This window comes from Aphelocoma coerulescens, unplaced genomic scaffold (assembly GCF_041296385.1).
Source record: "Aphelocoma coerulescens isolate FSJ_1873_10779 unplaced genomic scaffold, UR_Acoe_1.0 HiC_scaffold_181, whole genome shotgun sequence".
In the NCBI taxonomy this organism is placed as follows: domain Eukaryota; kingdom Metazoa; phylum Chordata; class Aves; order Passeriformes; family Corvidae; genus Aphelocoma; species Aphelocoma coerulescens.
The window spans coordinates 125,972-151,546 of NW_027183529.1; the positions used below are offsets into that span (position 1 = coordinate 125,972).

Below are 25,575 nucleotides of genomic sequence, written 5' to 3' on the forward strand. Positions count from 1 at the left end.
CCAAAATTTGGGGCTTCTTGGACACCTGGGATGACCAAATTTGGGTGTCTCGAGGTCACCTGGACACCTGAGGTCACCTGAGGTTACCTGGGGTCACCTGGGGTCAACCCAAAAAAATTTGGGGTCTCTCAGATGTCGAGAACCCAAAATTTGGGTCCTTCAAGGTCACCTGGAAGCCAAATTTGGGGGTTCTTGGACACCTGGGATGACCAAATTTGGGGTCTCTCGAGGTCACCTGGACACCTGAGGTTACCTGAGGTTACCTGAGGTCACCCCCAAAAAATTTGGGGTCTCTCAGATGTCGAGAACGCAAAATTTGGGTCCTTCAAGGTCACCTGGAAGCCAAAATTTGGGTCCTTCAAGGTCACCTGGAAGCCAAAATTTGGGGCTTCTTCGACACCTGGGATGACCAAATTTGGGTCTCTCGAGGTCACCTGAGGTCACCTGAGGCCACCTGAGATCACCTGAGGTTACCTGGGGTCACCTGGGGTCAACCCAAAAAAATTTGGGGTCTCTCAGATGTCAAGAACCCAAAATTTGGGTCCTCCAAGGTCACCTGGAAGCCAAATTTGGGGCTTCTTGGACACCTGGGATGACCAAATTTGGGTGTCTCGAGGTCACCTGGGCACCTGAGGTCACCTGGGGTCACCTGAGGTCACCTGGGGCCACCTGTGGCCACCTGAGGTCACTTGGAAGCCAAATTTGGGTCCTCCAAGGTCACCTGGAATCCAAATTTGGGGCTTCTTGGACACCTGGGATGGCCAAATTTGGGTGTCTCGAGGTCACCTGGACACCTGAGGTCACCTGGGGTCACATGAGGTCACCTGAGGTCACCCACAAAAAAATTTGGGTCCTTCAAGATCACCTGGAAGCCAAAATTTGGGTCCTTCAAGGTCACTTGGAAGCCAAAATCTGGCGGTTCTTGGACACTGGGATGGCCAAATTTGGGTGTCTCGAGGTTACCTGAGATCACCTGAGATCACCCGCAAAAAATCTGGGGTCTCTCAGAGGTCGAGAACCCAAAATTTGGGTCCTTCAAGGTCACCTGAAAGCCAAATTTGGGCCCTTCAAGGTCATTTGGAAGCCAAAATTTGGGGCTTCTGCGACACCTGGGATGACCAAATTTGGGTCTCTCGAGGTCACCTGGACACCTGGGGTCACCTGAGGCCACCTGAGGTCACCTGAGGTCACCTGAGGTCACCCCAAAAAAATTTGGGTCCTTCAAGGTCACCTGGAAGCCAAAATCTGGGGCTTCTGCGACACCTGGGATGACCAAATTTGGGTGTCTCGAGGTCACCTGGACACCTGTGGCCACCTGAGGCCACCTGGGGCCACCTGAGGTCACCTGAGGTCACCCCCAAAAAATTTGGGTCCTTCAAGGTCACCTGAAAGCCAAATTTGGGTCCTTCAAGGTCACTTGGAAGCCAAATTTGGGGCTTCTTGGACACCTGGGATGGCCAAATTTGGGTCTCTCGAGGTCACCTGGACACCTGAGGTCACCTGAGGTCACCTGTGGCCACCTGTGGTCACCTGGGGTCACTGGGAAGCCAAATTTGGGTCCTTCAAGGTCACTTGGAAGCCAAATTTGGGGCTTCTTGGACACCTGGGATGGCCAAATTTGGGTGTCTCGAGGTCACCTGGACACCTGAGGCCACCTGTGGCCACCTGTGGCCACCTGTGGTCACGTGTCCCTCACCTGCCGGCCACCAGCAGGTGCCGCTGGCCCGCCCGGGGCCGGAGTTTCCGGTAAACGTCCAGCGTGAAAAGCGCGGCCGAGCTGGCGAAGATCGAGGCCAGCGACGACATCAGGGCGGCCAAAACCACGGCCAGCATCAGCCCCCGCAGGCCTGGGGGCCGTAATTAACGGTAATTAATAATGAGCGGTAATTAAGGGGGGGGAAAGGCGGTAATTGGCGAAAGAACGGCGTTAATTGGTGAAAAAATGGTGGTTTTAGGTGAAAAAATGGCGTTAATAGCCCCAAAAATGGAGTTATTAGACCCGAAACTGGAGTAATTAGCCACAAAAATAATGCTAATAATTAATTAATAGCCGTAATTAGTGAAAAAAAGTGATAATTGGTGAGAAATTGAGTTATTAGGTGAAAAAATGGCGTTATTAGGCAAAAAAATTGAGTTATTAGGACCAAAAATGGCGTTATTAGACCCGAAACTGGCGTTATTAGACCCGAAACTGGAGTAATTAGCCCCAAAAATAATGCTAATAATTAATTCATAGCCTAATTAGTGAAAAAAGGTGATAATTGGCTAAAAAACGGAGTTATTAGGTGAAAAAATGGAGTTATTAGCCACAAAAATGGCATTATTAGCACCAAAAATGGAGTTATTAGCACCAAAAATGGCGTTATTAGACCCGAAACTGGAGTTATTAGCCACAAAAATAATGCTAATAATTAATTAATAGAGGTAATTAGTGAAAAAGGTGATAATTGGTGAAAAAATGGTGTTAATTGGAAAAAAAATGGAGTTATTAGGCAAAAAAATGGTATTATTAGCACCAAAAATGGCGTTATTAGCACCAAAAATGGCGTTATTAGACCCGAAACTGGCGTTATTAGCCCCAAAAATAATGCTAATAATTAATTAATAGCCTAATTAGTGAAAAAAGGTGATAATTGGCTAAAAAACGGAGTTATTAGGTGAAAAAATGGAGTTATTAGCACCAAAAATGGCATTATTAGCACCAAAAATGGAGTTATTAGCACCAAAAATGGCGTTATTAGACCCGAAACTGGAGTTATTAGCCACAAAAATAATGCTAATAATTAATTAATAGAGGTAATTAGTGAAAAAAGGTGATAATTGGTGAAAAAATGGCGTTAATTGGAAAAAAAATGGAGTTATTAGGCAAAAAAATGGTATTATTAGCCCCAAAAATGGCGTTATTAGACCCGAAACTGGAGTTATTAGCCCCAAAAAAATGCTAATAATTAATTAATAGCCTAATTAGTGATAAAAAGCTGTTAATTGGCTAAAAAATGGCGTTAATTGGTGAATAAATAGAATTATTAGCACCAAAAATGGCGTTATTAGCCCCAAAAATAGAGTTAATACGCCATTAATATTCCTAATAATCCCAGAAATAACGTTAATAGGTGATTAATAGTCCTAATAAGCCCAAAATGGCGTTATTAGCCCCAAAAATAGGGCTAATAAATAATTAATAGTTCTAATTGAAGAAAAAATTGCATTAATAGTCGGTTATTAGTCCTAATAACAGGCGCAGAGCCGTTAATAGCCCCAAAAATGGCATTATTAGCCCCAAAATTAGGATTAGTAGACAATTAATAGTGCTAATAAACCCTCCCAGCACCCCAATAACCGATATTAATGGCCTAATAACTGCTAAATATCATTAATAACGCCCTAATTAACTCCAAAGCCGCCCTAATGACCCCTGATAATTTATTAATAGGCCCTAATTACCCCTAATAATGGCATTAAAATCCCTAATAACACCCTGATTGTGCTTAATAGGGCCTTAATTAGAACTAATAACAGCTAATTACCCCTAATAACCCCTAATAACCTCTAATAACCCCTAATAACGCTCTAATAAACCCCCGATAAAGGCTAATAACGAGTAATAACCGCTAATTAGCGCTAATAACCCCTAATAACACCTCCCAGATAAGCCTTATCGGTGCCTAATAACCACTAATAACTGCCTAATAACAGCTAATAACGTTCTAATAAACCCCCGATAGCGGCTAATAACGATTGATAAGCGCTAATTTGCGCTAATAACCCCTAATAACGCTAATAAAACCCCCCAGATAAGCCCTATCGGTGCCTAATAACCCCTAATAACTGCCTAATAACAGCTAATAACGTTCAAATAAACCCCCGATAACGGCTAATAGCGATTAATAAGCGCTAATTAGCGCTAATAGCTCCTAATAACGCTAATAAAACCCCCAGATAAGCCCTATCGGTGCCTAATAACCCCTAATAACCGCCTAATAACAGCTAATAACGCTCTAATAAACCTAATAACTGCCTAATAACTGCCTAATAACCGCCTAATAACAGCTAATAACGCTCTAATAAACCCCCGAGAACGGCTGATAACGATTAATAAGCGCTAATTAGCGCTAATTGCCCCTAATAACGCCATAAACTCCCCCCAGATAAGCCTTATCGGTGCCTAATAACCCCTAATAACCGCCTAATAACAGCTAATAACGCTCTAATAAACCTAATAACTGCCTAATAACTGCCTAATAACCGCCTAATAACAGCTAATAACGCTCTAATAAACCCCCGAGAACGGCTAATAACGATTAATAAGCGCTAATTAGCGCTAATTGCCCCTAATAACGCCATAAACTCCCCCCAGATAAGCCTTATCGGTGCCTAATAACCCCTAATAACCGCCTAATAACAGCTAATAACGCTCTAATAAACCTAATAACTGCCTAATAACTGCCTAATAACAGCTAATAAAGCTCTAATAAACCTAATAACTGCCTAATAACCGCCTAATAACAGCTAATAACGCTCTAATAAACCTAATAACTGCCTAATAACCGCCTAATAACAGCTAATAACGCTCTAATAAACCTAATAGCTTCCTAATAACTGCCTAATAACAGCTAATAACGCTCTAATAAACCTAATAACTGCCTAATAACTGCCTAATAACAGCTAATAACGCTCTAATAACCCCCGAGAACGGCTGATAACGATTAATAAGCGCTAATTAGCGCTAATTACCGTGGGGCAGGAGGCTGAGCACCAGTCGGGGATAGGCCACGTTGGAGCAGCCCGCGGGGGAGCCGCAGGCCCGGGAGCAGCCCTGGGGGTCGGCGCAGCCCACGACCTCTGCGGGGACCAGTATAAACCAGTATAGACCAGTATGGACCAGTATAAACCAGTATGGACCGGTATAGACTGGTATAAACCCTAAAATCCAGTATAAACCAGTATGGACCAGTATGGACCAGTATGGACCAGTATGGACCGGTATAAACTGGTATAGACCGATATGGAGCGGTATAGACCAGTATGGACCAGTATAAACCAGTATGGACCGGTATAGACTGGTATAAACCCCAAAATCCAGTATAAACCAGTATGGACCAGTACGGACCAGTACGGACTGGTATAAACTGGTATAGACCGGTATGGAGCGGTATAGACCGGTATGGACCAGTATAAACCAGTATAGACCAGTATGGACCAGTATAAACCAGTATGGACCGGTATAGACTGGTATAAACCCCAAAATCCAGTATAAACCAGTATGGACCAGTATGGACCAGTATGGACTGGTATAAACTAGTATAGACCGGTATGGAGCAGTATAGACCAGTATGGACCAGTATAAACCAGTATGGACCAGTATGGACCAGTATGGACCAGTATGGACTGGTATAGACTGGTATAAACCCCAAAATCCAGTATAAACCAGTATGGACCAGTATAAACCAGTATAGAAACCAGTATAAACCAGTATGGAGCAGTGTAAACTGGTATGGACCGGTATAAACCAGTATAGACCCGTATGGACCAGTATAAACTGGTATGGACTGGTGTGGACTGGTATAGACTGGAATAAACCCCAAAATCCAGTATAAACCAGTATGGACCAGTACAGACCGGTATGGACCGGTATAGACTGGTATAAACCCCAAAACCCAGGATAAACCAGTATGGACCAGTATGGACCAGTATGGACCAGTATGGACCAGTATAAACTGGTATAGACCGATATGGAGCGGTATAGACCGGTATGGACCAGTATAGACCAGTATGGACTGGTATAGGCTGGTATAAACCCCAAAATCCAGTATAAACCAGTATGGACCAGTACGGACCAGTATAGACCAGTATGGACCGGTATGGACCGGTATAGACCGGTATGGAGCTGTATAAACCAGTATGGACCAGTATGGACCAGTATGGACCAGTATGGACCAGTATAAACCGGTATGGACTGGTATAGACTGGTATAAACCCCAAAATCCAGTATAAACCAGTATGGACCAGTATAAACCAGTACGGACCGGTATAGAAACCAGTATAAACCAGTATGTAGCAGTGTAAACCGGTATGGACCAGTATAAACCAGTATAGACCAGTATGGACCAGTATAAACCAGCATGGACCGGTATAGACTGGTATAAACCCCAAAATCCAGTATAAACCAGTATGGACCAGTATGGACCAGTATGGACCAGTATAAACCAGTTCAGACCGGTATGGATGAGTATGGACCAGTATGGACCAGTATAAACCAGTATGGACCATCTTGGATCAATCACTTGGCAGCCATATTGGATCAATCAGTGGCCATCTTGGATCAATCACTTGGCGGCCATCTTGGATCAATTTCTTGGCAGCCATCTTGGGCGGCCATATTGGATCAATCACTTGTCGGCCATATTGGATAAATTACTTGGCAGCCATCTTGGGCAGCCATATTGGACCAATCCCTTGGTGTCCATATTGGTAGCCACACTGGTTAAACCCCTGGCAGCCATCTTGGACAGCCATATTGGACCAATCCCTTGGTGGCCATATTGGATAAATTATTTGGCAGCCATCTTGGGCAGCCATAATGGACCAATCCCTCGGTGGCCATATTGGTAGCCAAACCGCCTAAGTCACTGGCAGCCATCTTGGGCAGCCATATTGGACCAATCCCTCAGTGGCCATATTGGTAGCCAAACCGCCTAAGTCACTGGCAGCCATCTTGGGCAGCCATATTGGACCAATCCCTTGGCGGCCATATTGGATGGGTGGGTCACTTGGCAGCCATCTTGGGCAGCCATATTGGACCAATTCCTTGGTGGCCATATTGGCAGCCACACTGGTTAAGCCACTGGCAGCCATCTTGGGCAGCCATATTGGACCAATCCCTTGGCGGCCATATTGGATGGGTGGGTCACTTGGCAGCCATCTTGGGCAGCCATATTGGACCAATCCCTCAGTGGCCATATTGGTAGCCATACTGGCTCAGCCACTGGCAGCCATCTTGGGCAGACATCTTGGATCAATCACTTGTTGGCCATATTGGATAAATTACTCAGCAGCCATCTTGGGCAGCCATATTGGACCAATCCCTCGGCAGCCATATTGGTAGCCGTACTGGTTAAACCACTGGCAGCCATCTTGGACAGCCATATTGGACCAATCCCTCAGCGGCCATATTGGATGGGTGGGTCACTTGGCAGCCATCTTGGGCAGCCATATTGGTTGTGTCAGTCACTTGGCAACCATCTTGGGCAGCCATATTGGACCAATCCCTCGGCGGCCATATTGGATGGGTGGGTCACTTGGCAGCCATCTTGGGCAGCCATATTGGACCAACCCCTCGGCGGCCATCTTGGTAGCCATACTGGCTCAGTCATTGGCAGCCATCTTGGGCAGACATTTTGGACCAATCCCTTGGTGGCCATATTGGATGGGTGTGTCACTTAGCAGCCATCTTGGGCAGCCATATTGGACCAATCCCTCGGTGGCCATATTGGTAGCCACACTGGTTAAGCCATTGGCAGCCATGTTGGGTGGCCATATTGGATCAATCCCTCAGGGGCCATATTGGTAGCCGTACTGGTTAAACCACTGGCAGCCATCTTGGACAGCCATATTGGACCAATCCCTCAGCGGCCATATTGGATGGGTGGGTCACTTGGCAGCCATCTTGGGCAGCCATATTGGACCAATCCCTCGGCGGCCATATTGGTAGCCAAACCGCCTAAGTCACTGGCAGCCATCTTGGGCAGCCATATTGGACCAACCCCTCGGCGGCCATCTTGGTAGCCATACCGGCTCAGCCACTGGCAGCCATCTTGGCAGCTGCCTTGGCTGGCGGCCATCTTGGGAGGCTGGGGAGGGCGGTGGGGGGGGGTGGGGGAGGCTCTGACCCGGGAAGAGGACGCGGGCGGCCATTCCGGGCAGCACCATCAGGAACATGGGCAGCACCTTGAGGTAGCCACAGACGACGCAGCCGGCGCGGACGTGGGTGAGGGAGCGGCCGGCCAGGCAGCGCTGCACGATCACCTGCGGGGGAGGGGAGGCACCCCGGGGACGGACCAGTGACGGACCAGTTACGGACCATTTACAGACTGGTCACAGACCAGTTACAGACCAGTTATGGACCGGTGACAGACCAGTTACGGACCAGTGACGGACCAGTTACACACCGGTTACACACTGGTCACAGACCAGTTACAGACCAGTTACAGACTGGTGATCCCAGTTACGGACCAGTGATCCCAGTTACAGACTGGCCATCCCAGTTACAACCCAGTGATCCCAGTTACAGCCCAGTGATCCCAGTTACAGACTGGCCATCCCAGTTACAGACCAGTGATCCCAGTTACAGGCCAGTGAGCCCAGTTACAGACTGGCCATCCCAGTTACAGACTGGCCATCCCAGTTACAGACCAGTGATCCCAGTCACAGCCCAGTGATCCCAGTTATGGACCAGTGATCCCAGTTACAGCCCAGTGATCCCAGTTACAGACTGGCCATTCCAGTTACAGCCCAGTGATCCCAGTCACAGCCCAGTGATCCCAGTTATGGACCGGTGATCCCAGTTACAGCCCAGTGATCCCAGTTACGGACCAGTGATCCCAGTTACAGACTGGCTATCCCAGTTACAGCCCAGTGATCCCAGTTACAACCCAGTGATCCCAGTTACAGACTGGCCATCCCAGTGACAGCCCAGTGATCCCAGTCACAACCCAGTGATCCCAGTTATGGACCAGTGATCCCAGTTACAGGCCAGTGAGCCCAGTTACAGACTGGCCATCCCAGTTACAGACTGGCCATCCCAGTTACAACCCAGTGATCCCAGTTACAGCCCAGTGATCCCAGTTACAGACTAGCCATTCCAGTTACAGCCCAGTGATCCCAGTTACAGCCCAGTGATCCCAGTTATGGACCAGTGATCCCAGTTACAGCCCAGTGAGCCCAGTTACAACCCAGTGATACCAGTTATGGACCGGTGATCCCAGTGACAGCCCAGTGATCCCAGTTACGGCCCAGTGATCCCAGTTATGGACCAGTATTCCCAGTTACAGCCCAGTGATCCCAGTTACGGACCAGTGATCCCAGTTACGGACCAGTGACATCCCAGCTCTCCCAGTGCCACCTCTGTCCCTCCCAGTGCCCCCCAATCCCCTCCCAGTCCCTCCCAGTTCCCTCCCAGTTGCTCCCAGTCCCTCCCAGTCCCCTCCCAGTCCCTCCCAGTCCCCTCACAGTCCCTCCCAGTCCCTCCCAGTCCCCTCCCAGTCCCTCTCAGTCCCCTCCCAGTATAAACCAGTCCCCTCCCAGTTGCTCCCAGTCTCTCCCAGTCCCTCCCAATCCCCTCCCAGTCCCCCCCAATCCCCTCCCAGTCCCTCACAGTCCCTCACAGTCCATCCCAGTCCCCTCCCAGTCCCTCCCAGTCTCTCCCACTTGCTCCCAATCCCCTCCCAGTCCCTCCCAGTCCCCTCCCAGTTGCTCCCAGTTCCCTCCCACTTGCTCCCAATCCCCTCCCAGTATAAACCAGTCCCCTCCCAGTCCCTCCCAGTGCCTCCCAGTCCCTCCCAGTCCCCTCCCAGTTGCTCCCAGTCCGTCCCACTTGCTCCCAATCCCCTCCCAGTCCCTCCCAGTCCCCTCCCAGTCTCTCCCACTTGCTCCCAATCCCTTCCCAGTCCTTCCCAGTCTCTCCCAGTGCCTCCCAGTCCCCACCTGGTCGGTGCACCAGTACCAGGCCGAGATGATTCCCAGTCCCAGCACGAGGCCGGGCCAGGGCAGGTCCCCGGTACTGGGATGGCGCAGGAGGTGGAAGGCGTCCGGGCGGGGCCGCCCGCAGGGCCCGGAGGCGTTGGGGGACAGGGCCAGGGGGTAGCGCTCCAGCAGGCCCTGGTAGCCCCCCACGGCGCCCAGAGCTGCCGGAAACCAGTATGGACCAGTATGAACCAGTACGAACCAGTATGAATCAATATGAACCACTATAAACCAGTAGAAACCAGTAGAAACCAGGATGGGGTTTGGGGGTGGTTTTGGAGAGTGGGTGGTGCTCCCTCCAAGTATGGCCCAGGACCAGTATGGACCAGTATGGACCAGTATAAACCAGTAAAGACCAGTAAAAACCAGTAAAAACCAGTAGAAACCAGTAAATACCAGTAGAAACCAGTAGAAACCAGGATGGGGTTTGGGGGTGGTATTGGAGAGTGGGTGGTGCTCCCTCCCAGTATGGCCCAGGACCAGTATGGACCAGTATGGACCAGTATGGACCAGTAGAAACCAGTAGAAACCAGTATGGACCAGTATGGACCAGTATGGACCAGTATGGACCAGTAGAAACCAGTAGAAACCAGTATAAACCAGTAAGGCACCACAGTGCTGCTTCCCAGTCCCTCCCAGTCCCTCCCAGTCCTTCCCAGTCCCTCCCAGTCCCTCCCAGTCCCTCCCAGTTCCCTCCCAGTCCCCTCCCAGTCCCTCCCAGTATAAACCAGTGCTCCCAGTCCCACCGTAGCCGGCCAGCACCGAGGCGCCCAAGATGATGATGAAGGTCTGCACCAGGTCCGCGAACATCAGCGCCGTCAGGCCCCCTAGGCCAGTATAAACCAGTATAAACCAGTATGAACCAGTATAAACCAGTATAGACCAATATGAACCAGTAAGAAGCGGTATAAAGCCCAAAACCCAGTAAAAACCAGTATGGACCAGTATAGACTGGTATGGAGCAGTGAGCTCGGCCAGGCTGGAGCACAGAGCCTGCAGGACCAGTATAGACCAGTGTAAACCAGTATAAACCAGTATGGAGCGGTATGGACAGGTATAAAGCCCAACAACCAGTATAAACCAGTATAAGCCAGTATGGACCTTCCCAATCCTCTCCCAGTCACTCCCAGTCCCGACCAGTTACATCCCAGTCCCTCCCAGTCCCTCCCAGTCCCTCCCAGTCCCTCCCAATCCCCTCCCAGTCCCTCCCAGTATCACCCCAGCGCCTCCCAGTATAAACCAGTCCTTCCCAGTCCCTCCCAGTCCCTCCCAGTCCCTCCCAATCCCCTCCCAGTCCCTCCCAGTATCACCCCACCACCTCCCAGTATAAACCAGTCCCTCCCAGTACCCCCCCCCCAAATCCCTGTCAACACCCCCGAATCCACCCCAAACCCCCTCCCAGTCCCTCCCAGTTTGTCCCAACCCCCTCCCAGTTTGTTCCAGTCCCCCTCCCGGTCCCTCCCAGTATAAACCAGTATAAACAAGTATGGAACCTCCCAATCCCCTCCCAATCACTCCCATTCCAGACCAGTTACATCCCAGTCCCTCCCAGTCCCCTCCCAGTTAGTCCCAACCCCCTCCCAGTTTGTTCCAGTCCCCCTCCCGGTCCCTCCCAGTATAAACCAGTATAAACCAGTATAAACCAGTCCCACCAGTGACCGTGTACAGGGCCGTGATCGCCAGCAGGGCCCCCACGGAGGGGTAAAGGTCCCAGCCCAGGGCCTCGCGGATGAACAGCGCCCCCGAGTACATGTCCACCTGCGGGGGGGGTACTGGGAGGGACTGGGACAAACTGGGAGGGACTGGGAGGGGGTTGGAACAAACTGGGAGGGACTGGGAGGGGGTTGGGGGGCGCTGGGAGGGACTGGGAGGGGATTGGGAGGGACTGGGATGGACTGGGAGGGAACTGGGAGGGACTGGGACAAACTGGGAGGGACTGGGACAAACTGGGAGGGACTGGGAGGGGATTGGAACAAACTGGGAGGGACTGGGAGGGGACTGGTTTATACTGGGAGGTTATTGGGATGATACTGGGAGGGACTGGGAGAGACTGGGAGGGACTGGGAGGGACTGCGAGGGGACTGCGAGGGGACTGCGAGGGACTGGGACAAACTGGGAGGGACTGGGAGGGGATTGGAACAAACTGGGAGGGACTGGGAGGGACTGGGAGGGGACTGGGACAAACTGGGAGGGGACTGGTTTATACTGGGAGGTTATTGGGATGATACTGGGAGGGACTGGGAGGGGACTGCGAGGGACTGGGACAAACTGGGAGGGACTGGGAGGGGATTGGAACAAACTGGGAGGGACTGGGAGGGGACTGGGAGGGACTGAGAGAGACTGGGACAAACTGGGAGGGACTGGGAGGGACTGGGAGGGGATTGGAACAAACTGGGAGGGACTGGGAGGGGACTGGTTTATACTGGGAGGTTATTGGGATGATACTGGCAGGGACTGGGAGGGACTGGGAGGGGACTGGGAGGGACTGGGACAAACTGGGACAAACCGGGACAAACTGGGAGGGACTGGGAGGGGACAGGTTTCTACTGGGAGCTTACTGGGATGATGCTGGGGGATACTGGGAGGGACTGGGACAAACTGGGAGGGACTGGGGGCTCCTTCTGGAATCTGGGGCTTCCTCCCAACCCCTCCCAGTCCCTCCCAGTAAGCCCCAAACGCCTCCCAGTTCATCCCAGTTCCCTCCCAGTTCCCTCCCAGTCCCTCCCAGTCCCCTCCCAGTCCCTCCCAGTCCCTCCCAGTAAGCCCCAAACCCCATCCCAGTAAGAACCAGGAGCTCCCAGTTCCTCCCAGCAATGCCCAAACCCCAAACCAGTATAACCCAGTAACCCCAAATGCCCTCCCAGTCCCTCCCAGTCCCCCCCAAACCCCTCCCAGTCCCCTCCCAGTTCATCCCAGTCCCCCCCAGTCCCAGTCCCAATCCATTCCCAGTCCCCCCCAATCCCCTCCCAGTCTCTCCCAGTCCCTCCCAGGGCTCTCCCAGTTCCTCCCAGTCCCTCCCAACCCCCCCAAATCCCCTCCCAATCCCCTCCCAGTCCCTCCCAGTGCCTCCCAGTCCCTCCCAGTCCCCTCCCAGTTCATCCCAGTCCCCTCCCAGTCCCTCCCATTCCATTCCCAGTCCCCCCAATCCACTCCCAGTCTCTCCCAGTCCCTCCCAGTCCCCCCCCAAGCCCCTCCCAGTCCCCCCCCAATCCCCTCCCAGTCCGTCCCAATCCCCTCCCAGTTCCTCCCAGTCCCTCCCAGTCCCTCCCCTGTCCCTCCCAGTTGCTCCCAGTCCCCTCCCAGTTCATCCCAGTCCCCACCAATCCCCTCCCAGTCCCTCCCAGTCCCTCCCAGTAAGCCCCAAACCCCATCCCAGTCCCTCCCAGTCCCCCCCAATCCCCTCCCAGTCCCTCCCAGTTCCTCCCAGTCCCTCCCAGTTTTTCCCAGTCCCTCCCAGTCCCTCTCAGTGCCCTCCCAGTTCCTCCCAGTCTCTCCCAGTTCGTCCCAGTCCCTCCCAGTCCCTCCCAGTCCCTCCCAGTCCCTCCCAACCCCCCCAAATCCCCTCCCAGTCCCTCCCAGTGCCCCCCAGTCCCCTCCCAGTCCCCTCCCAGTGCATCCCAGTCCCTCCCAGTCCCTCCCATTCCATTCCCAGTCCCCCCCAATCCCTTCCCAGTCTCTCCCAGTCCCTCCCAGTCCCTCCCAGTCCCCACCAATCCCCTCCCAGTCCCCTCCCAATCCCCCCAAATCCCCTCCCAGTCCCTCCCAGTACACCCCAGTGCTCCCAGTACCGAGATCTTGGTGCTGACGTAGAGCCCCAGCGAGAGCAGGGCCAGGTAGAGCCGGATCCGCCCCCCCCCGAAGCGCCGGCCCAGGTACTCGGGCATGGTGCTCACCTGGCCCCGCCCAGTTAGGCCACGCCCAGTTAGGCCACGCCCCAGTTAGGCCTCACCCAGTTCGGCAATGCCCAGTTAGGCCTCACCCAGTTAGGCCACGCCCAATAGGGACACACCCAGTTAGGCCTCACCCCGTTAGGCCTCACCCAGTTAGGCCACGCCCAGTTAGGCCCCGCCCAGTTAGGCCTCACCCAGTTAGGCCACGCCCAGTTAGGCCTCACCCAGTTAGGCCACGCCCAATAGGGACACGCCCAGTTAGGCCTCACCCAGTTAGGCCTCACCCAGTTCGGCAATGCCCAGTTAGGCCACACCCAGTTAGGCCTCACCCAGTTAGGCCTCACCCAGTTAGGCCACGCCCAGTTAGGCCTCACCCAGTTAGGCCACGCCCAATAGGGACACGCCCAGTCAGACCATGCCCAGGTTAGGCCCTGCCCAGTTAGGCCCGATCCAGTCAGGCCACGCCCCGTTAGGCCCCGCCCAGTTTGGCCCCACCCCACTAGGCCACGCCCAGTGAGGCCAGATCCAGTCAGGCCATGCCCCCATTAGGCCACGCTCAATGAGGCCCGGCCCCGTTAGGCCACGCCCAGTCAGGCCACACCCAGCAGTACTTAGACCACACCCACCCCCGGTTAGGACACACCCAGTCCCTCCCAGTTCCCTCCCAGTCCCTCCCAGTCCCTCCCAGTCCCTCCCAATCCTTCCCAATCCCCTCCCAATCCCCTCCCAATCCCCTCCCAGTCCCTCCCAGTCCATCCCAGTCCCTCCCAGTCCCTCCCAGTCCTTCCCAATCCCCTCCCAGTCCCCTCCCAATCCCCTCCCAATCCCCTCCCAGTCCCTCCCAGTCCATCCCAGTCCCTCCCAATCCCCTCCCAGTCCCTCCCAATCCCTTCCCAGTCCCTCCCAGTCCCTCCCAGTCCCTCCCAATCCTTCCCAATCCCCTCCCAGTCCCCTCCCAATCCCCTCCCAATCCCCTCCCAGTCCCCTCCCAATCCCCTCCCAATCCCCTCCCAGTCCCTCCCAGTCCCTCCCAGTCCCTCCCAATCCCTTCCCAGTCCCTCCCAGTCCCCTCCCAATCCCCTCCCAGTCCCCTCCCAGTCCCTCCCAGTCCCTCCCAGTCCCTCCCAATCCCCTCCCAGTCCCCTCCCAGTCCCTCCCAGTCCATCCCAGTCCCTCCCAATCCCCTCCCAGTCCCTCCCAATCCCCTCCCAGTCCCCTCCCAGTTTGTCCCAGTCCCTCCCAGTCCCTCCCAGTTCCCTCCCAGTCCCTCCCAATCCCCTCCCAGTCCCTCCTAGTCCCTCCCAGTCCCTCCCAGTCCATCCCAGTCCCTCCCAATCCCCTCCTAGTCCCTCCCAGTCCCCTCCCAGTCCCTCCCAGTCCCCTCCCAGTTCCCTCCCAGTCCCTCCCAGTCCCTCCCAGTCCCTCCCAATCCCCTCCCAGTCCCTCCCAGTTCCCTCCCAGTCCCTCCCAATCCCCTCCCAGTCCCTCCCAGTCCCTCCCAGTCTCACCCCGGCTCTCAGGTAGATGGGCACGAACACCCAGCCCAGCAGCAGCACAATGAACATGCCCTGGGGGAGGGGGGGGGGGGCGGGGTCATATCGCGATATCGCGACAGGGCCACTAGGGGGCGCTGTGGGGCCACCCGAGATCGCCACAGAGTTGCCCGGGGGTGGGGGGGGGGGCGGGGGGGAGGTGATATCGTGATATATCGCGACATATCGTCACTTATCGCGATATACACTGCGATTTATCGCCGCGTATCGCGATATATGGGGATATATCATCGCATATTGTGATATAGGGGGATCTATCGTCGCATATCGCGATATACGGGGATCTATCATCACTTATTGCGATATACGGGGCTATATCGTCGCTCACATATCGCGATATCCGGGGATCTATCGTCGCATATCGCGATATCCGGAGATGTATAGTCACATATCGCGATATACGAGGATCTATAGTCACATATCGCGATATATGGGGCCGTATCGTCACATATCGCGATATATGGGGCCGTATCGTCGCATATCGCGATATATGGGGCTGTATCGTTACATATCGCGATATACGGGGATAGATCATCGCATATCGCGATATATGGGGCTGTATCGTCGCATATCGCGATATCCGGGGATGTATCCTCACATATCGCGATATACGGGGCCGTATCGTCTCTTATGGTGATATACGGGGATCTATCGTCACATATTGCGATATATGGGGCTATATCATCGCATATCGCGATATACGGGGATCTATCGTCACTTATTGCGATATACGGAGATGTATCATCACTTATTGCGATATAGGGGGATGTATCGTCGCATATCGCGATATATGGGGATCTATCATCACATATCACGATATACAGGGCTATATCGTCACATATCGCGATATGCGGGGATATATCGTCACATATTGCGATATATGGGGCTGTATCGTCGCTTATGGCAATATACGGGGCTATATCGTCGCATATCGCGATATACGGGGATCTATCATCACACATGACGATATATGGGGCTATATCGTCACTTATGGCGATATACGGGGATCTATCGTCGCATATCGCGATATACGAGGATCTATCATCACTTATTGCGATATACAGAGATGTATTGTCACATATCGCAATATACGGGGATCTATCATCACATATCGCGATATATGGGGATCTATCGTCACATATCGCGATATAGGGAGATGTATAGTCACATATCGCGATATACGAGGATCTATCGTCGCATATCGCGATATATGGGGCCGTATCGTCGCGTATCGCGATATACGGGGATCTATCGTCGCATATCGCGATATACGAAGACCTATCGTCACTTATTGCGATATATGGGGATCTATCATCACATATCACGATATACGGGGCTATATCGTCACATATCGCGATATACAGGGCCGTATCGTCACATATTGCGATATACGGGGATATATCATCGCATATCGCAATATACAGGGCTATATTGTTGCATATGGCGATATCCGGGGATCTATCGTCACATATCGCGATATACGGGGATGTATTGTCACATATCGCGATATACGAGGATCTATAGTCACATACCACGATATATGGGGCTATATCATCGCATATTGCGATATCCGGGGATCTATCGTCCCATATCGCGATATATGGGGCTGTATCATTACATATCGCGATATACGGGGATAGATCATCGCATATTGCGATATATGGGGCTGTATCGTCACATATCGCGATATATGGGGATCTATAGTCACATATTGCGATATACGGGGCTATATCGTGGCATATCGCAATATACGGGGATCTATCATCACTTATTGCGATATACGGAGATGTATCATCACTTATTGCGATATAGGGGGATGTATCGTCGCATATCGCGATATATGGGGATCTATCATCACATATCACGATATACAGGGCTATATCGTCACATATCGCGATATGCGGGGATATATCGTCACATATTGCGATATATGGGGCTGTATCGTCGCTTATGGCAATATACGGGGCTATATCGTCGCATATCGCGATATACGGGGATCTATCATCACACATGACGATATATGGGGCTATATCGTCGCATATTGCGATATACAGGGCTGTATCATCACTTATTGTGATATACGGGGATATATCATCGCATATCGTGATATACAGGGCTGTATCATCACATATCGCGATATACAGGGCCGTATCGTCGCATATCGCGATATCCGGGGATCTATCGCGGCCTATCGCGACTCACGCTCCACTCGAAGCCGCCCACGGCGATGCCGCCGGCCGCGCCCGTCCCGGCCAGGCCCACGAAGTGCCCGGAGCCGATGTTGCTGGCGAAGAGCGACGCCCCCACCTGGAGGGGACGGAGTGACCCCTGAGTGACCCCTGAGTGACCCCTGAGTGACCTCTGAGTGACCCCTGAGTGACCCCTGAGTGACCCCTGAGTGACCTCTGAGTGACCTCTGAGTGACCCCTGAGTGACCCCTGAGTGACCACTGAGTGACCTCTGAGTGACCCGAGTGACCCCTGAGTGACCCCTGAGTGACCCTGAGTGACCGCTGAGTGACCGCTGAGTGAACCTGAGTGACCCCTGAGTGACCCCTGAGTGACCCCTGAGTGACCCCTGAGTGACCCCCGAGTGACCCTGAGTGACCCCTGAGTGACCCCGGAGTGACCCCTGAGTGACCCCTGAGTGACCCCTGACCCCTGAGTGACCCCTGAGTGACCCCTCAGTGACCCCTGAGTGACCTCTGAGTGACCCCTGAGTGACCCTTGCGTGACCCCGGAGTGACCCCTGAGTGACCCCTGAGTGACCCCGGAGTGACCCCTGAGTGACCCCTGAGTGACCCCTGAGTGACCCCGGAGTGACCCCTGAGTGACCCCTGAGTGACCCGAGTGACCCCTGAGTGACCTCTGAGTGACCTCTGAGTGACCCTGAGTGACCCCTGAGTGACCCCTGAGTGACCCCTGAGTGACCGCTGAGTGACCCCTGAGTGACCGCTGAGTGACCTCTGAGTGACCGCTGAGTGACCGCTGAGTGACGTCTGAGTGACCGCTGAGTGACCCCTGAGTGACCCCTGAGTGACCCCTGAGTGACCCCGAGTGACCCCTCAGTGACCCCTGAGTGACCCCTGAGTGACCCCTGAGTGACCTCTCCATCCCCCCAGTATAGCACCAGTAGAAACCAGTACAAACCCGTACAAACCAATATGGGCCAGTTTGACCACTGAGTGACCCCCGAGTGCCCCCTAAGTGACCCCTGAGTGACCCCTGAGTGACCCATCCATCCCCCCAGTGTGGCACCAGTAGAAACCAGTAGAAACCAGTACAGACCAGTACAAACCAGTACAGACCAGTACAGACCAGTACAGACCAGTGGTCACTCACCGGTGCCCAGCTCATGCTGCGTCCGGCCAGGAAATACCCGGAGAGGCTCTGACCGCTGCGCCTGCGCAGGGACTGGGACCAGTACGGACCAGTACGGACCAGTAAGGACCAGCACGGACCAGTACGGACCAGTATGGAGCAGTATAAACCAGTATGGACCAGTATTGAACAGTACAGACCAGTATGGACCAGTAAGGATCAGTACGGACAAGTATGGACCAGTATAAACCAGTAAGGACCAGTATAAGCCAGTACAGACCAGTTTGGGCTCCCAGTGCTCCCAGTTTGGACCAGTTTGGGCTCCCAGTTTGGGCTCCCAGTTTGGGCTCCCAGAGCTCCCAGTTTGGGCTCCCAGTTTGGGCTCCCAGAGCTCCCAGTTTGGGCTCCCAGTTTGGACCAGTTTGGCTCCCAGTACTCCCAGTTTGGGCTCCCAGTTTGGGCTCCCAGTTTAGACCAGTTTGGACCAGTTTGGGCTCCCACTGCTCTCGGTTTGGGCTCCCAGTTTGGGCTCCCAATTTGGGCTCCCAGAGCTCCCAGTCTGGACCAGTTTAGACCAGTCTGGACCAATTTGGGCTCCCAGTTTGGGCTCCCAGTTTGGGCTCCCAGTTTGCGCTCCCAGTGCTCCCAGTTTGGGCTCCCAATTTGGGCTCCCAGTGCTCCCAGTTTGGGCTCCCAGTGCTCCCAGTTTGGGCTCCCAGTTTGAGCTCCCAGTGCTCCCAGTAAGGACCAGTTTGGACCAGTTTGGGCTCCCAGTGCTCCCAGTTTGGGCTCCCAGTTTGGGCTCCCAGAGCTCCCAGTTTGGGCTCCCAGTACTCCCAGTTTGGGCTCCCAGTGCTCCCGGTTTGGGCTCCCAGTTTGGGCTCCCAGTACTCCCAGTTTGGGCTCCCAGTGCTCCCAGTTTGGGCTCCCAGTTTGGGCTCCCAGAGCTCCCAGTTTGGGCTCCCAGTTTGGGCTCCCAGCACTCCCAGTTTGGGCTCCCAGTGCTCCCAGTTTGGGCTCCCAGTTTGGGCTCCCAGAGCTCCCAGTTTGGACCAGTTTGGGCTCCCAGTGCCCCCAGTTTGGGCTCCCAGTTTGGGCTCCCAGAGCTCCCAGTTTGGGCTCCCAGTGCTCCCAGTTTGGGCTCCCAGCACTCCCAGTTTGGGCTCCCAGTGCTCCCAGTTTGGGCTCCCAGTTTGGGCTCCCAGAGCTCCCAGTTTGGACCAGTTTGGGCTCCCAGTGCCCCCAGTTTGGGCTCCCAGTTTGGGCTCCCAGAGCTCCCAGTTTGGGCTCCCAGTACTCCCAGTTTGGGCTCCCAGTGCTCCCAGTTTGGGCTCCCAGTTTGGGCTCCCAGAGCTCCCAGTTTGGGCTCCCAGTGCTCCGAGTTTGGGCTCCCAGTGCTCCCAGTGCTCCCAGTTTGGGCTCCCAGTGCTCCCAGTTTGGGCTCCCAGTGCTCCCAGGTTGAGCTCCCAGTTTGAGCTCCCAGTGCTCCCAGTAAGGACCAGTTTGGACCAGTTTGGGCTCCCAGTTTGGGCTCCCAGTGCTCCCGGTTTGGGCTCCCAGTTTGGGCTCCCAGAGCTCCCAGTCTGGACCAGTTTAGACCAGTCCGGACCAGTTTGGGTTCCCAGTTTGGCCCCAGCGAGCGCTGGGCGGCCCCGGGGCATTGTGGGTAATCACCGGCCCCTCCCCCCCCCGGGGTTGTTTTTGTGACCCCCGAGCGCGGGGGGGGGAGGGGCCGGGGGGGATTTGGGGGAATTTGGGGGAATTTTGGGGAATTTGGGGGTTGGGGGGGTCCTGGGAGGGAAATTTTGGGAAAATTTGGGGGGAATTGGGGAATTTTGGGGGAATTTGGGGGGATTTGGAGAATTTTCGGGGTTCTGGGAGGGAAATTTTGAGGAAAAATTTGGGGATTTTGGGGGAATTGGGGGGGAATTTTGGGGGATTTTGGAGAATTTGGGGGAATTTGGGGTGTCCTGGGAGGGAAATTTTGGGGGAAAATTTGGGGATTTTGGGGGATTTGGGGAATTTTGGGGATATTGGGAATTTGGGGGGTCCTGGGTGGGAAATTTTGGGGGGAATTTTGGGGGATTTGGGGGAATTTGGAGGAATTTGGGGGGTTTTGCGGGGTCCTGGGGAGGAATTTGGGGTGAATTTGGGGAATTTGGGGGAATTTGGGGGGATTTGAGGGGGATTTGGGGAATTTTGGGGGTTGGGGGGGTCCTGGGAGGGAAATTTTGGGAAAATTTGGGGGGAATTGGGGAATTTTGGGGAATTCTGGGGGAATTTGGGGGAATTTGGAGAATTTGGGAGGTCCTGGGAGGGAAATTTTGGGGATTTTGGGGGATTTGGGGAATTTTGGGGATATTGGGAATTTGGGGGGTCCTGGGAGGGAAATTTTGGGGGAAAATTTGGGGTGAATTTTGAGGATTTTGGGGGTTTGGGGTGTGAATTTGAAGAATTTGGGGGGAATTTTAGGAGATTTGGGGAATTTGGGGGAATTTGGAAGGAATTTGGGGGATCCCGGGTGGGAAATTTTGGGGGGAATTTGGGGGAATTTGGGGGAATTTTGGGAGTTTTGCGGGGTCCTGGGGAGGAATTTGGGGTGAATTTGGGGAATTTGGGGGGATTTTGGGGAAGTTGGGGGGAATTTGGGGGGATTTGAGGGGGATTTGGGGAATTTTGGGGGATTTGGGGGGTCCTGGGAGGGAAATTTTGGGGAATTTTGGGGGAATTTGGGGGAATTTGGGGGGATTTGGGGGGATTTGGAGAATTTTCGGGGTTCTGGGAGGGAAATTTTGAGGAAAAATTTGGGGGGAATTGGGGAATTTTGGGGGGTTTGGGGGGATTTTTGGGGATTTTGGGGAATTTGGAAGGTCCTGGGAGGGAAATTTTGGGGGAAAATTTGGGGATTTTGGGGGAATTTTGGGAATTTGGGGGTTTGGGGTGTGAATTTGAAGAATTTGGGGGGAATTTTGGGAGATTTGGGGAATTTTGGGGAATTTGGAAGGAATTTGGGGCATCCCAGGTGGGAAATTTTGGGGGGAATTTGGGGGAATTTGGGGGAATTTTGGGAGTTTTGCGGGGTCCTGGGGAGGAATTTGGGGTGAATTTGGGGAATTTGGGGGAATTTGGGGGGTCCTGGGAGGGAAATTTTGGGAAAATTTGGGGGGAATTGGGGAATTTTGGGGAATTTGGGGGGAATTTGGGGGGATTTGGAGAATTTTCGGGGTTCTGGGAGGGAAATTTTGAGGAAAAATTTGGGGATTTGGGGGGAATTGGGGAATTTTGGGGGTTTTGGGTGTGAATTTGAAGAATTTGGGGGGAATTTTGGGAGATTTGGGGAATTTTGGGGAATTTGGAAGGAATTTGGGGGGTCCTGGGTGGGAAATTTGGGGGAGAATTTTGGGGGATTTTGGGGAATTTGGAGGAATTTTGGGGGTTTTGGGGGGTCCTCGGGAGGAATTTGGGGTGAATTTGGGGAATTTGGGGGGATTTGGGGGAATTTTGGGGATTTTGGGGAATTTTGGGGTGAATTTGTTGGAATTTTGGGGTTTCTGAGGGGGAATTTTTTGGATTTTGGGGTGAATTTGGGGGAATTTGGGGGGTCCTGGGAGGAGAATTTGGGGAATTTTGGGGAAATTTGGGGGATTTTTGGGGGGATTTGGGGAATTTCGGGGGGATTTGGAGAATTTGGGGGGTCCTGGGAGGAGAATTTGGGGAAAAATTTGGGAATTTTGGGGAGTGGGGGAATTTTTGGGGATTGGGGGAATTTTGGGGGATTTGGGGAAATTTTGGGGGTTTTGGGGGGTCCTGGGGAGGAATTTGGGGAATTTTTGGGGAATGTTGGGAGAATTTGGGGCGAATTTTCAGGATTTTGGGGTGAATTTGGGTGAATTTTTTGGATTCTGGGTTGAATTTGGGGAAATTTGGAGAATTTTTGGGGAATTTTTTTGGAATTTTGGGGGAGTTTGGAGAATTTTGGGGAATTTGGGGAATTTGGGGGGCCTGGGGGAAGAATTTGGGGAATTTTGAGGGAACTTTGGGAGAATTCGGGGTGAATTTTCAGGATTTTGGGGTTTTTTGGGGTCAATTTTCAGGATTTGGGCGTTTTTGGGGTGAATTTTCCAGATTTTTGGGGTCAATTTTCAGGATTTTGGGGTTTTCTGTGGTGAATTTTCCAGATTTTGGGGGGTTTTGGGGAAAAATTTTCAGAATTTCGGGGGTTTGGGGTGAATTTTCAGGATTTTGGGGTGATTTTTCCAGATTTTGGGGGTTTTCGGGGTGAATTTTCCGGATTTTGGGTTTTTTGGGGGTGAATTCTCAGGATTCGGGGTTTTCTGGGCTGAATTTTCAGGATTTCGGGGTGAATTTTCTGGATTTTGGGGGGTTTTGGGGTCAATTTTCAGGATTTGGGGTTTTCCGGGCTGAAATTCCCGGATTTCGGGGTTTTCTGGGCTGAATTTTCAGGATTCTGGGGTGAATTTCCCGGATTTTGGGGGTTTTGGGGGTCAATTTTCAGGATTTGGGGTTTTTCGGGGTGAATTTCCCGGATTTCGAGGTTTTCTGGGTTGAATTCTCCAGATTTTCGGGGTTTTCTGGGCCGAATTTTCCAGATTTCGGGGTGAATTTCCCGGATTTTGGGGGGTTTGGGGGTCAATTTTCAGGACTCGGGGTTTTCTGGGTTGAATTTCCCGGATTTCGGGGGTTTCTGGGCCGAATTTCCCAGATTTGGGGGTTTTTTGGGGTGAATTCTCAGGATTCGGGGTTTTTTGGGGTGAATTTTCAGGATTCGGGGTTTTCTGGGTTGAATTCTCCGGATTTCGGGGTGAATTTCCCGGATTTTGGGGTTTTTGGGGGTGAATTTTCAGGATTCAGGGTTTTCCGGGCCGAATTTCCTGGATTTTAGGGATTTCTGGGTTCAATTCTCCGGATTTCGGGGGTTTTTGGGGGTCAATTTTCAGGATTTCGGGGTTTTCTGGGCCGAATTTTCCAGATTTCGGGGTGAATTTCCCGGATTTTGGGGTTTTTGGGGGTCAATTCTCAGGATTTCGGGGTTTTCCGGGGCCAAATTTCCCAAATTTCGGTTGTTTTGTTTTTTTTTTTTTCTCTGGGTCCAACTCTCCCGATTTTTCGGGGGGGGGGTTTTCCGGGCCGAATTTTTCCCGGCTTTCGGGGTAATTCGGGGGGGGGGGGGAATTTTTTTTTGGGGAGGGGGGTTGGTGGCGGTGGGGGGAGGGGTGGCCCCCGACCCCCGCTCTCTCCTTACCCAGAGCCCCACGGCCACGACGAGCAGGAAGTAGCCCCCGATCACCCCCAGATCCCGCGGGTCCGCGCCCGGCGCCTCCATCCCCTCCCCCCACCCTCTGACCGCCCCTCCCCCACCCCCAACCCCTCCCCCAAACCCCTCCCCCAAACCCCTCCCCCCACCCCCTCCCCCCCTCGGGTCCACCGGGGTCGCTCAGGGGGCACCGAAGCGGCACCGAGGGGTGGGGGAGGGGCGGCCGAAATTCCCCTCCCCCACCCCTCCCCCCCACCCCGCCCCTCCCCCTTCCAGGGGGCGGCGCTGGTTTTGAATGGGGTGGGGGAGGGGTTTGGGGGTTTTTTTGGGGGGTTTTTTGGGGGTTTTTTTGGGGGGTTTTGGGGGTTTTATTGAGGGTTTTTGGGGGTTTTTTGGGGGGTTTTGGGGTTTTTTTGGGGGGGTTTTGGGGTTTTTTTGGGGGGTTTTGGGGGTTTTTTTGAGGGGGTTTTGGGGTTTTTTTGAGGGGGTTTTGGGGGTTTTTTTGAGGGGGTTTTGGGGTTTTTTTTGAGGGGGTTTTGGGGTTTTTTTGAGGGGGTTTTGGGGTTTTTTTGAGGGGGTTTTGGGGGTTTTTTTTGAGGGGGTTTTGGGGTTTTTTTGAGGGGGTTTTGGGGTTTTTTTGGGGGGTTTGGGGGGTTTTTTTGAGGGGGTTTTGGGGTTTTTTTGAGGGGGTTTTGGGGTTTTTTTGGGGGGTTTTTGGGGTTTTTTTGAGGGGGTTTTGGGGGTTTTTTTGAGGGGGTTTTGGGGTTTTTTTGAGGGGGGTTTGGGGTTTTTTGGGGGGGTTTTGGGGTTTTTTTGGGGGGTTTTGGGGGTTTTTTTGAGGGGGTTTTGGGGTTTTTTTGAGGGGGTTTTGGGGTTTTTTGGGGGGGGTTTTGGGGTTTTTTTGGGGGGGTTTTGGGGTTTTTTTGGGGGGGTTTTGGGGTTTTTTTGGGGGGTTTGGGGGGTTTTTTTGGGGGGTTTTTGGGGTTTTTTGGGGGGGTTTTGGGGGTTTTTTTGGGGGGTTTTGGGGGTTTTTTTGGGGGGTTTTGGGGGTTTTTTTGGGGGGGGTTTGGGGTTTTTTTGGGGGGTTTTGGGGGTTTTATTGAGGGTTTTTTTGGTTTTTTTTGGGGGGGGTTTTGGGGGTTTTTTGGGGGGGTTTTTTGGTCGCTGAGGAGGGTGGGGGAGGGGGCGGTTTTGGGGCGGTTTCGGGGCTGTTTTTTGGGGTCATTTTTGGTCATTTCTGAGTCGTTTTTGGGTCATTTTTGGGGGGCTTTTGGGGGCATTCTGGGCCATTTTGGGTCATTTCGGGCCCTTTTGGGTCATTTTTGTCCATTTTAGGACATTTCTGGGCCATTTCGGGTCATTTTAGGTCATTTCTGGGCCATTTCGGGTCATTTTGGGTCATTTCTGGGTCATTTTTGGGGCATTTTGGGTCATTTGGGGCATTTTGGCTCCTTCTGGGAGTATTTTTGGGTCATTTTTGGGTCACTTTTGGGCCATTTCAGGCCATTTTGGGTCCTTTCAGACCCATTTTGGGCCATTTTGGGCCATTTCGGGTGATTTTGGGTCACTTTCGGGCCCTTTTGGGTCATTTTTGTCCATTTTAGGTCATTTCTGGGCCATTTCGGGTCATTTCAGGTCATTTCTGGGCCATTTTGGGTCATTTCAGGCCCTTTTGGGTCATTTTTGTCCATTTTAGGTCACTTTTGGGCCATTTTAGGTCATTTCTGGGCCATTTCGGGCCCTTTCGGGTCATTTCGGGCCCTTTTGGGTCATTTTTGTCCATTTTAGGTCACTTT

The 25,575-nt window shown here is 53.0% G+C and overlaps 1 protein-coding gene and 1 pseudogene across 1 annotated transcript in view; one reads left to right on the plus strand and one right to left on the minus strand.

The window, feature by feature from the left end:
- The window catches only part of LOC138101000 (sodium/glucose cotransporter 2-like), a 34,240-nt gene extending 10,404 nt beyond the window's left edge, over positions 1-23,836 (minus strand). The window contains exons 1-11 of the mRNA XM_068998844.1: positions 23,768-23,836; positions 18,526-18,597; positions 17,387-17,491; positions 15,140-15,199; positions 13,530-13,634; positions 11,394-11,499; positions 10,488-10,568; positions 9,703-9,902; positions 7,890-8,025; positions 4,735-4,842; positions 1,697-1,847 (exon numbers count right to left, since the gene is read on the minus strand). Of these exons, the coding sequence (XP_068854945.1) occupies positions 1,697-1,847; positions 4,735-4,842; positions 7,890-8,025; positions 9,703-9,902; positions 10,488-10,568; positions 11,394-11,499; positions 13,530-13,634; positions 15,140-15,199; positions 17,387-17,491; positions 18,526-18,540 (1,067 nt within the window). The 5' untranslated portion in view covers positions 18,541-18,597; positions 23,768-23,836. The remainder of the gene's footprint in view (positions 1-1,696; positions 1,848-4,734; positions 4,843-7,889; positions 8,026-9,702; positions 9,903-10,487; positions 10,569-11,393; positions 11,500-13,529; positions 13,635-15,139; positions 15,200-17,386; positions 17,492-18,525; positions 18,598-23,767) is intronic.
- On the plus strand, positions 13,652-14,027 carry LOC138100990 (SR-related and CTD-associated factor 4-like; annotated as a pseudogene).
- Positions 23,837-25,575: the final 1,739 nt, after the last annotated feature.